Source organism: Pinus tabuliformis, chromosome Q (assembly GCF_031772625.1).
Source record: "Pinus tabuliformis cultivar Carrire ecotype Pingquan chromosome Q, CPIR1, whole genome shotgun sequence".
In the NCBI taxonomy this organism is placed as follows: domain Eukaryota; kingdom Viridiplantae; phylum Streptophyta; class Pinopsida; order Pinales; family Pinaceae; genus Pinus; species Pinus tabuliformis.
The window spans coordinates 177,084,204-177,096,704 of NC_142296.1; the positions used below are offsets into that span (position 1 = coordinate 177,084,204).

Genomic DNA, 12,501 nt, shown 5'->3' on the forward strand with positions numbered 1-12,501 from the left:
ACTTAGAGCCTCGCTCTATTTATACAATCCCATGGTCCGCAGACCATGGGTAGGTCTATCCAGCCGACATTACATTACAAAAACTAGGGCGGACAACCCTGTGATTCTATTATGATTTCATGCTCCGCGCCCACAATTCACAGAGCTTTTACAAAAGGATTTGGTCAAAACTTGGGCTTTAAGCCCCAAAACATGCCTTGGGGGGATTCCATGCCCAACACTCAGGTAGTTATGGGTAGTGGTTTGGAGGCTGACCTAGAATTGTGGCTTAGATCTCGAAACCACGCCCTTTGAATTAGAAATTTTGGGTCACAACCGCACTCAGGCAGTTTTTTGCATGCAAGTTGAGGCCTTCAACCACACTCAAACATTTTCATGCATGTGATCGGGAACCTAAATCAGTGAAAAGGAGCCCCAACTCAGGGTTTGGTCACATGTGGTAGTTCTTTCACCCCTAAGTGTCCTGTAGCCCTAAGGGATGTTGTGAGTTGTTAGCTTATGGTCACTTTGTACACCCCACTTCCTTAACTAGACCTTGGAGGTCGAGTCATGTCATAGTAGCTCGTCATCTCATTTTTACCCTAGAAATTTAGTGAAATTAGGTAAATTTGGGAGGGATGGTTACAGATTGGTATTAGAGCTCCCAGGTTCAACACTTGGACTAGATGGGAAGAATGTGTTTTTCTTACATGTGTGTTAGTTGTCTATGTGTTTGTTATGCATGCATTGTGATGGCACTATTGTGGTCTTGTGTCATATTGATGTTGATGTTGAGATGATTGATATGTTGATTTCATTATATATACATATGCAGTGTTCATCCAATTTATTGTGCAAATGAGATAGCCTCCCTTGAACTTAACTAAGGTATGTGGATTATGTTTATATTTGGTTTATTTGACATGGTATGTTTGCAGGAAGAAGAAGATTAAGATGACTAGCAAAATGGTGGACTACAATTCACATTATTCTCCCTACATATTAGATGAACGGCATGGCGATGAATACTCCCCTAGCATAGCAAATGCATTGAGAAATTTGAAAGAATAGATAAGAAGTTGTAATGAAGGTAATGACACGATCATTCAGTCACAAGAAATAATTTCCAGAGCACAGGAAAAGCAAGTGAATTTTTATGCAGACATCCTTCAGAGTCTATCAGATTTGTAGTGGCGGGGACTACTTAGGATCAGTCATAAACGGGAGGAAAGGACCAATGGGGCATACGGAAGGAGGTCTCAATCAGGATACAAGTTTGACATGGATAACACAGTTGAAGAAGGTAGTTTATCAGATACAACTGATAGGAGGCATAATGATTCTGGATTCTATTCTAGTTTTGGTTCAAAGAGACATCGTCATTACTACCACCATTCATATAGGAGTGAGAAGCATTATTTTGCAAAGGATTTCAAGAAAGTAAAGGCTCCTACACTTTATAAAGAAATGAATAAGTCACAAGATGAAAAAGCTTGGTTACTTGGGATGAATAATTTTTTCAGATTGCATGATTATTTAGAAAACATGAAATTCAGGATAACTACTTTCAGTCTTAAAGGAAAAGTAGACATTTGGTGGGAATATGTGAAGAATTTCAAAGGCATTCGAGAAGAGGAGCTGACTTAGAGTGCTTTCAAGAGACTTTTCGGGAATAATTATCTATATGAAAGATATTATGATGATAGGGAAAAGGAGTTCAATGAGTGTACGATGGGATCTATGACCGATAAGGAGTATACAAGAAGATTCTTAGAGTTGTTGAGATATGTGACTTATCATAAGGAGGAGAAAACAAAGATTCAGAGTCTAAAATGGGCCTCCTAAGGAAATTATAAAATAATAGTGGAAATAATAAAATAAGATTAGATTACATCGTCAAATTTTAGAAGGAAAAAAGAAAAAACTATTTTTTCAACTCATATTTTCAACTTATCTCCTTATGGATTTACTCAAATTTTGAGCAGAAACACTTGATGGATGCAGAATTTGATTCCTTGTCCAAGGAGTACAAATGTTGCATACTTTCGATGGACCCTTCTAGACGAAAAATGAGAAATACATGAAAAATGTGATTGTAATCACGTTTTTCATCTATTTCTCATTTTTTCGTGTAGCAGGGTCCATCAAAAGTATGCAACATGGGTACTCCTTAGATGAGGAATTAAATTTTGCATCTAATGAGTACTTCCTCTGGAAATTTGAGTAAAACCTTAGGGAGATAAGTTTAAAATATGAATTGAAAATGAAGTTTTATTATTTTATTATTATTTTTATTTTTTTACTCAAAAGATGGTGAATCACCCCCCATGGTTGACATCATCATCTTGAATCCTATTGGTTCTTACAAAGTTTATTTTGGTTGTACATTTTTCTTAAGAGGCCCATTTTAGACCTCAAAATTCCCCTAATGTGTATGCTAAGCTCAGTAAATGCAACTTCTTCTTGACAAAGGTACATTACTTAGGACATGTGGTTTCCAAGTAAGGCATAAAAGTGGATACAGAAAAGATAAGGGCTATTATGGAGTGGGAAACTCCTAGAAATGTGGATGAGGTAATAACATTCATGGGGTTAGCAGGTTATTACAAGAGGTTCATCAGGAAATTCTCACAGATTTCTTATCCTATTACGTCGTTGCAAAGGAAAGGTAAGAAATTTGAATGGACAGAGGAATGTGCAACCAATTTTGAGCAGTTAAAGTAGTTGTTGGAAAATGCTCCAATTCTAAAGATTGCATATCTAGATAAAGAGTTTGTGATATGTACAGATGCTTGCAAGAGAGGGCTTAGTGGAGTCCTTATGCAATAAGGACAGGTAGTATTCTATAAATCAAGGAAACTTAGTGAGCATGAGCAGAATTATCCGACACATGATCTGGAGTTGGTAGCAATCAACCATGCTTTGAAGATGTGGAGACATTATCTTCTTGGCAGGCGGTTCATCTCGATGAGTGATCACAATGGATTGAGGTATATATTTGACCAACTGAATCTGAATGCCAAACAAGCTAGATGGTTGGCCATGATCAGTGAGTTCAACTTTGAGATCAAGTACATCAAGGGGAAAGATAACATGGTTGCAGATGCTCTTAGCAGGAGGATACAGGTAAATCATATAGAAGCTATGAGCTCCTATAATACATCACTACAGGATCGAATCTTGCAAGAAGGACAACAGGATGATAGGTATATGGATCTTATGCACAGGTTACAAGTGATCAGCATGTGGACTATCATCTCAGAGAAGATGGCTTGGTTATATATAGGGACAGGATATATGTGCCAGACGACAATGAGCTCAAGGAGCTTATCTTGAGGGAATTTCATGTTAAGTTGTATTCAGGGAACCCGGGATACTAGAAGACGTTGACAGTAGTGAAGAAGTTTTATTATTCGCCAAATCTAAGGAGGGAAGTGGCAAAGTTTGTGGCTAGATGTTTGGATTTTCAACAAGTAAAAGTAGATTGTAAGCATACAGGTGGTCTACTACAACCGATTCTGATTCCAGAGTGGAAATGGGAGTTCATTTCCATGAACTTCATTACAGGTTTGCTAAGGACATCTAGACAACATGATTCTATCATGGTCGTGGTTTATGCGTTGACAAAGGTAGTGTAGTTCATTCTAGTAAAGTATACATATTCAGCTAATGATGTAGCATGGGTCTTCATCAGAGATGTAATGAGGTTGCATGGTGTACTGAAGAAATTTATGTCAGATAGGGATGTCAAGTTAACTTCTAGATTCTGGAAAGAGTTATTTTCCAGTTTGGGTACATAGTTGGCCTTCAATACAGCTTATCCTCAGCAGACAGATGGACGGATAGAGAGGGTCAACAAGATATTGGAGGATATGTTGAGGAGGTATGTGATGCAGCAACAGTGGAGGTGGGAAGAGTATCTTCTACTGGTTGATTTTGCTTACAACAATGGGTAACAGGAATATTTAAGTATAAGTTTGTTTTAGGCACTCTATAGGCGGAGTTGTAATACTCCTGTCAGTTGGAGTGATCTAGTGAGTAGGGTGTTGACAGGACCGAACATGTTGGCAGAGATGGAACAGGCAATGCAGGTAATCAAGAAGAATATGAAGGCAGCACAGAACAGACAGAAAGGTTATGAAGATCAGAAGAAGATGTTTAAGGAGTTTCAAGTTTGGTAACAAGTGTACTTGCGCATCAAGCCTAAGAAGAGCTCCTTGAGGATTGGATCACATGCCAAGCTGACACCTCGGTATTGTGGACCTTTTGAGATTGTTGAGAGGATTGGACCAGTAGCCTATTGACTTGCACACTACCTTCAACAGTGAAAGTCCATGATGTTTTCCATGTGTCATTACTTACAAAGTATGTTAAATATGTTTATCATGTGATTGACTGGTATGTATTGCAGGTGGAACTAGAAGGAGAATTATAGCCAGAACCTCAGTGCATTTTGCAGAGAAATATGCTCATGCTCTTGTTGGCTGGATAAATCGATCTTGCGGACAAGACTGATCTCCCTAGTATCACAAGATAATCTAGCAACAAACAGACAAACAAATCTATCTTTCTCTAGACATATGCACTTTACAAATAAAGACTATAAAGGTGTTAAGATCCTACCTTAGATCCAACACTTGTTCATTGTAGTTATCCCTCAATCATCCGAAAGAGTTATCTTTAAAGACCTGCAATCACAAACAAGCAAACATCAAATAGCACCTGTATAGCAAATATCATAAATCATGTCTATTATGGTGATCAAGGAATCCATAAAATAAGCCATAAATGAACGGCTTATTGAGAAAAACAAACTTATTTGTATTAACTTTGAAGTAGAAGAACCTTACAACCTTTTCAGCCTTGATGTTGAAAAAGCTCTTCCTGGGGTCCGAAACAGGAATTTCCTTTACTTTGACAAGCCTTGCACTCTTCCAAATGATATCTTAGAGGTATGTAATCTCTCCTCGTAAAAGCTCAACTAAAGAAGACTAAGTTACAACAACATTTCACCTCAAAAATATTCAGCTTCTAACCTCCCAAGTAACCAGCCCAATGCTTCATTTTATAGTGCAGAGGAGGAGGTTATAGGTCCATCTCTGAAGGGATAGAATCCTCCTTCAAAGGGATAAGCTCCTCACATCAAGGGGTTAGCTCCTTAAGGTATGGAGTGCATGAACCTTAGAAGAGCGAACTTGCCACCTCAAGATTCCTTCCAGAAGCTTCTAGAAATGACTGAAAGTGAGTTTTCTAGAATGTACTCGCGCCTTTTAAAACTTTTACAGGGGTCCGCACCCATAACATAGATACAGAGCGATTAGGTGCGCAGGGAACATGACCATTAGGTGCAGGACCACAGGTAATGCAAAGAGAAAGTGCAGAACCAGAGCTTTAAAGACTTTCAAGGCTTTTTTCTTACTTTCAGGGCTTGATATGAAGAACTGAGGCTTTAGACTTGCAAAGGAGGAAAGTATGTGTGGTAATGGACTCACACAGATTGCAGAATGTCAAGGTGACAATTTTTAGTGCAACGGCTCTAGAATCGAGCAATCAAGCAGGTTAAAGTGTAATGGAAGCACTTTGTGCTTGATGAAGCTACATGGGAGATGGTGGATCAGATGCGGGCTATTGTTCCTTCTCTATTCGCTAGTTGAGTGAATGTTTTTGGCATATGTGTTGGTGTGATGTTTGGTATACATATATATGTATATGGATGTACATACTGCCATGAGTTGTGTTATAAATCTCCAATAAGCGATATGGGTGTCATGTCGTTATGGTTGTCATGTTGTTATGTTTCTCATGTGGTTTGCTTCTCTGCAGGATGATCATTGTAAATATTGCAACGAGCTGAGTTATAAAGCTCCATGGGTAGTATGTTTTTCTTTTCAGCAGTCCCATTGGTTGTAGGTATCATTAAACATCGAGGACAACGTTCCCCCAAGTGGGAGGGTTTTGTAACATCCCCGATAAAACATCCATGTAATAAAGTTAATAAAGGAAAATTAATAACCAAGGTCATGGGACATGTATTCCAAGCTAAATGTTGGGCAAAAACATAGTGAATTATTTTTAAATAATTCACTAGATCTCGCTGAGCCAATAGAAAATTTGAAATAGGATTTCCAGTTAATTGCAAAATTATTTTTTAATTTCCAGGAAAAATAGAAATATTGAGCATTTTCATGAAACTTTGGTTAAAATTGCAATAAACTCGGAAAAAACGGTTGAGAGTCAACACACATCAATGTGAGGCGAATGCTATAGTCCCTGACGAGGCAGGGACTAATAAAGTCATAATTTAGTTAATTTTCACGACTTTTCCTAATCTTAGGAATGTGAGATGTATCATGAAGTAAGTGTTTTGATCCTTATTATAGATTGATGTCTATCGTTGTCTACCAACCATTTAATTTATATGGTTGTGCTACTTATTAATGGTGTCCACATTATAACACTCAAGTAAAAAAAATTAGAATAAAATGTTATGAGTTGGAGTATCTATTCTATCAAAGTTATCTACAATTTACATGCTGGTTCAGATTCTCCAAACACATGCGCAAACCCCAAAGACTAAAAAAAACGTGAACATATGACTAAGGAGACTTGAAATAAGGAAATTAACCACCCTTTTTACTAGTGTGCTTTATGCATCTTGTGGCAACATAATAAACGTTACTAGTTGAGGAGGCTTGACAAGAGGGTTGGGAGGTAGGTCGTGCACACTCTCTACCTAGGTTCAAATATTCAAATGAGACTCTAGCCTATTATGAGCAGACTAGGTGCTCCAATGGGTGGAACACCCTCATGGATGTATATTTGGTACCATTGCTAAGTCATAATTTTTTGTTTAAGTATTGGCTTGCATATTATTAACATTAGTTAAGGGATTATAATGATAGCCATTAAAATTTAAATATAAACTTCATGAATTATTTATTCTTGTACATTAAAAAAAAAGGAAAGGATATATGTGGTGACAAAGTGCATAAATACTATTAAATTTGAAGATAAAAATATATAAACTTTACCATGCCCTTTATAACTGATATAAGGTACATAAAGCTTATTCTTAAATTTGATTCTTATAAAAAAAATTCCTATAAACAAGGTTGGTATGGGAGACATTAAAAGAAAGAAATGATTTAATTCTTATTGGGATAACTCGATGTAATGAATCACAGGTCCTTGCAAACAAGATATGCTTAAAAACAATAATTATTAGATAGGATGCCTATGAATCTTCCAAGGAGGTAAGTGGAGGGAATACATAGTAATAATGGAACAAACCCTCTCCACAACTCTATGAAACTATCAATGGGAATAACACACATTGCTAAGCAATAACTTTCCCACGTGGGCAAGCAACCAATGTACTGAAGAACTTTACCATGAAGACCAAGGATTTCATAATTGTGTGAATCAAGGGGGGAATAATACACAGTTTAAAGCTAAAACAATCCACTTGGTAGAATGGAACTTTCATCCTTTAGGCATTGGCAAGTGATTTTAAGTGATTTTCCCTATGGGACAAAGCAAAGTGTATATGACTAGAATAATCATATGTGACCCCACCACCACACATGGGGATCTTTCATGTGTGACCCCACCACCACATAGGGGATCTTCTCTTCCTAATTCCTGACAAGATGCAAATATGCTATGCTACATGCTCCTTCATTGGAATGCCAACATGACTATTCATTTTGTTAGAGCACATAATATTTGAGGTCCGGATAAGTCCTGAGTAAGGTTCCATGTATGATTCACGGCCCCATCTCTTTTTCCCATGGAGAATGGCGCCCTACCCGACATTGATTGACTGAGGCGGCGTTATGACACGTGTGAAAATAAGAGCGGCGCGCCGGCGCCCCGTTTGTAATTGTCGGCGGCAGCCGGCGACATAACGCCGAGCAAACTGTCCATATGGGGCGTGCCCTCCAACGTGGTGCTCGCGACTCCAAATGACCCTCTGCACGTAGCCGCGCCGTCGTAGCTTCGCTTTGCTTAACGCCGTTTCATCCTCCCTCCGCCGTTAGTCCGAAACCGCCTATGATAGACAAGTAGTTTAACGAGGATAGACAAGTAGTTTACCTCCTCGTTAGTTCAAAACCGACTACGATAGATAAAAAAATTTCTCTATGCAATGGATGGGTTGTTATTTGTTTTTGATTATTTAAAAAGATTAAATTACGAGAGGCACGGCAGCAGAGTACGGCTAAGAACTTAAATTTGGCGGGGGAATAAGGGAAATCGCGGAGTACTCTAAGCAGTCCCGCCTAACAATTTGGTGCCTCACTTATTTTACCTCTAAATGTAGCAGTTGGTGCCGTTGGTAGGAAGGAGAGGTGCCTGGAACTATAAATATCGGCAGCGCAGTTCGTTATTTTGTAATATATTGTATCTGAGTGTTCTTCCGAGGGAGAGAATCAAGGTTCCGTTAGCCCAGCTACTGACCTTTCCTCTCCGTCGCACTCATGATGCTACTGCGAAATCTGGATCTATGAAGATTTCTTCTCAGACACAAATATTGGGAAGCAATTATTCAATCTCGCTACTCTCACATAATCTATAATCTGATTTTCCTCCTCTCTTTTCTCTGCTCTGTAACCCAGATTTGTGTCCGAATGGAAAAGAGGGAAGGCTCGTTTTCGAGTCCAGGGGCATATGGTATGGCATTGCTGGAAACGCCCAGGCGGCTGTTTCAACGCATGGGAGCTGTGTCGAGTTGTGAGGAGGAGTTAACGCGAGTGAAAGCCCGGTCCGGCGCAGAAATGCAGAGGAGCTTGCGGTGGTTCGATCTGATAGGTCTGGGTATCGGAGGCATGGTTGGGGCTGGCGTCTTTGTCACAACCGGTAAAGCGGCCGGAAAGCTCGCGGGGCCAAGCGTTATCCTTTCCTATGCCATAGCTGGTTTCTCCGCTCTTCTTTCTGCCCTTTGTTACACTGAGTTTGCCGTAGCCATGCCGACTGCAGGGGGAGCTTTCAGTTATCTTATCACCACATTCGGTAATTCTTGCTCATTTTCTGATCCGAATCACTTTCTTTATCTTACATAAAAGAAAGAATTGCTCAAATTGCAGGTGTTTTCTTGGCAGGGGAATTCCCAGCGTTTATTACAGGCGTAAATCTGATAATGGAATATGTCGTTTCCAATGCTGCTGTTGCCCGAAGCTTTACTTCGTATTTAGGCTCTGCAATTGGTGCCGATAATGTCGATAAATGGCGCTTCGAAGTGCACGGATTGCCGGAAGGCTTCAACAAGCTAGATCTTATAGCTGTTGCCCTTATTATTGTGCTTACAATATGTATCTGTTACAGGTTTCTACCTTCCCATCTTTCCTGTGTTGTTATGGTAGGATTGTTTTTGGGTTAATTGAGTCTGATAGTTCATTTATTTTGATTTCATTTGCAGCACGAAGGAAAGCTCGGCTGTTAATATGGTGCTGACCGCTCTGCATCTGGGATTCATTTTGTTCATTATTATAATCGGTTTTGCCAAGGGACACGTTAAGAACTTGACAGAGCCCGCCAATCCGACGAACCCGGGGGGTTTCGCACCGTTTGGGGTAAACGGGGTGTTCAATGCTGCGGCCAACGTTTACTTCAGCTACATTGGGTACGATGCGGTGGCGACAATGGCTGAGGAAGTTAAATTTCACGCCACAGATATTCCAATCGGGGTCTCCGGTTCTGTCATTATAGTCACTGTTCTCTACTGTCTCATGTCTACAGCGATGTGCACATTGGTCCCATATGATATGGTACACAAATCTTTCTATGCTTTGTACTATCAGTTTGTTTTCTTTTGCATTTGTGGTTATCAGATATATATCTGAAGATCTTGTTGGTGGGCTTTGTACAGATAAATATAGATGCCCCATTCTCGATGGCTTTCAAGAACGATCCCAGGTGGGGATGGGTATCAAATGTAGTGGGTGCGGGTGCGAGTTTGGGGATTCTAACGTCGCTACTGGTAGCGATGCTGGGACAGGCACGTTATATGTGTGTCATTGGCCGCTCTCATGTGATTCCCAACTGGTTTGCCAAAGTCAATTCCAAGACTGGCACACCCTTGAACGCATCCATCTTTCTCGGTATGTCTTTTGATTCTGATTCTTTTTCCTTTTTCTGCCTGCCGATCTCTCTCAATCCAATATGCGCGCTTACTTGTGCTGCGACTCTGACCCCCTTTCGCGTCTCCTTTTGTAGGAATCTGCACTGCGGCAATAGCGCTGTTTACCGATCCGTCAATTTTACTCGACCTGATATCCATAGGGACACTCTTTGTGTTCTACATGGTGGCCAACGCTCTCATCTACAAGCGCTATGTGGTCATCGGGAAGAAGACGAATCCATGGCCGACGCTCGGGTTCCTGTCGGTGCTGTCAGGCATCGCCATCGGATTCGCCACTCTGTGGCAGTTCCAAGGGGGCCCATGGAGTCTAGCTATATGCGGCCTCGCGGCGATCGCCCTCACCTATGTTTTCTCGGCACTCGTTCCCGAGGCCAAACAGCCGCGCGAGTGGGGCGTGGCGGGTATGCCGTGGATAGCCGCCACTTCCATCTTCCTCAACGTCTTCTTGTTGGGTTCTCTGGGCAAGAGATCATACTTGCGATTCTCTATTTTCTCCCTAGTTGCCGTCGTTTTCTATAGTGTTTACAGCGTGCATGCAAGCTACGATGCCGAATGTCGGGCGGCAGCAGCAGCATCATCAACGCCTGGCCCACCGGCCGTCGTGGAGAGTCATGTCATAGAGCTGAGTACAGTGGCAGCGTCAAAGATTTCAGAGCCAGCAAAGATTGCGGATGTGTGAAGATTTTTAAAAACAAAAGTCAATTATTCAGCAGAATTCTTGAAGGTGGTTCCAGAGTCCGGACCACTAGAGACAGCCCGTCAAGAATATTACTAATAAATAACGCTCACTGACATATATATTTGCCCGTTTTGGCATCGGGCGTTACAGAAGAGCAAAGGGAGAAAAAAGAGATCTTGCAGAAGGGCAAGCACCTACCTAATATTATGCAATAGAATTATAACTTGATGCGCAAGCGTGATTGTAGGCATTCCAGCAAAATTCGCCGAGGTGTAAGGTGTAAGGACAACTTATATTGTCTTTCTGTCGAGAGTTTTGATAGAGCAAAACCATAAATATTCGTAATGTACAATTGTACATAGGTCGAGGCAGCTGGAATTATAATCAATAATCAGTCAGACGCCTGTCTTACAGATAAGCTGGTCGGTGAAGCAGCGTGATTTATTTCGATTCCTCTGCGCCATATCCTGACTCTTACCAAGCTATAGCGGGTACAACAGCTGGTTGTAATTGTGGTGCTGGATTGTTCATATTGATGAGGATAATGGAGGATCTTGTTTCTTTTTCTTTGGTTCGCTGTTAATAAAAAAAAAAAGGAGTTCCTGTTATTTGTATCTTTTAATAAAAGCATATTACTGGTATTTGTATTCGAATTTACATAAAATGTAGTTTACAAATTTGAATTATATTATATATTTAAAATTACATATTAAATAACAAATTTTGATTTTGTCATAGATTTAAAAAACAAATCTGTGTAAATAGCAGAAATAACCAATAAAGAAAAACATGCCGAAAGCATAGTTTCTAAATTTCTTTTTCTTTGGGTTTTCAATCTTTTACTAACAAATTTTGATTTTGTCATAGATTTAAAAAACAAATCTGTGTAAATAGCAGAAATAACCAATAAAGAAAAACATGCCGAAAGCATAGTTTCTAAATTTCTTTTTCTTTGGGTTTTCAATCTTTTACTGTGTATCTTAATCAAGAAATCTGCAATTTTTATAATCTTCTCTTCAAACAAATTACTCAAACTGTTCACTTTTAATCTCTCAATATAATTGATTTACATATCCTTGTATTTGTGATTAAATGTTTTGTTTTAATATTTTTTTATTATCAAATAAATTTAGGAAAGTAATCCACATTTAACAAAGTCATAAGTTTATTAATGTTGTTATATTTCCGACCTTAAATTTAAACTAGTATAAATCTAAACATAAACATATACAACCACCCTATAAACGGGGAAATAAGAGTGGGTGCCTGACACTGTAAACAATGGAAAGAGCGGCAGGGCACTGACATTCTGTTATCAGTCGTCGACTGTCAAATGACACGCCATCCAAGACGCCATATAGCTTATGGCAAGAAGCATATGCAGGGGACTGTGTGCGAGTGTCGTATCAGATGCAAATTGCGCTTTTAAAATCACTTAGTAGATGCCCTCTAGATCGAGCGAATTGAATGATGAATCTGGGGGAGCCAATGCCATGTGTAAAGCAAATTCACTCCTTTAACATTCTTTAATTTTTCATAATTAATATTATCTTGATAATTCCACAATGACAACGACAACACGGGCCATGTGTTGTTTTATAATTGAAAAAGTCGCATTAACTCACATAACTACCGGAGCATAAATGATGAGAATATGTAGTCACTTATCACCACGCGGAGGGGGCTTGCTGTAATTATTGTTATG

At 39.6% G+C, this 12,501-nt stretch overlaps 1 protein-coding gene across 1 annotated transcript; it reads left to right on the forward strand.

Annotated features, from left to right (window-relative positions):
• The first annotated feature begins 8,389 nt into the window (after window positions 1-8,389).
• Window positions 8,390-11,416, forward strand: LOC149218818 (cationic amino acid transporter 7, chloroplastic-like). The gene is made up of 5 exons (XM_089382475.1): window positions 8,390-8,988; window positions 9,078-9,300; window positions 9,395-9,743; window positions 9,845-10,076; window positions 10,192-11,416. The coding sequence occupies exons 1-5, from the start codon at window positions 8,607-8,609 to the stop codon at window positions 10,794-10,796; spliced, it is 1,791 nt and encodes a 596-aa protein (XP_089238601.1). The 5' UTR covers window positions 8,390-8,606; the 3' UTR covers window positions 10,797-11,416.
• The last annotated feature ends 1,085 nt before the right edge of the window (window positions 11,417-12,501 follow it).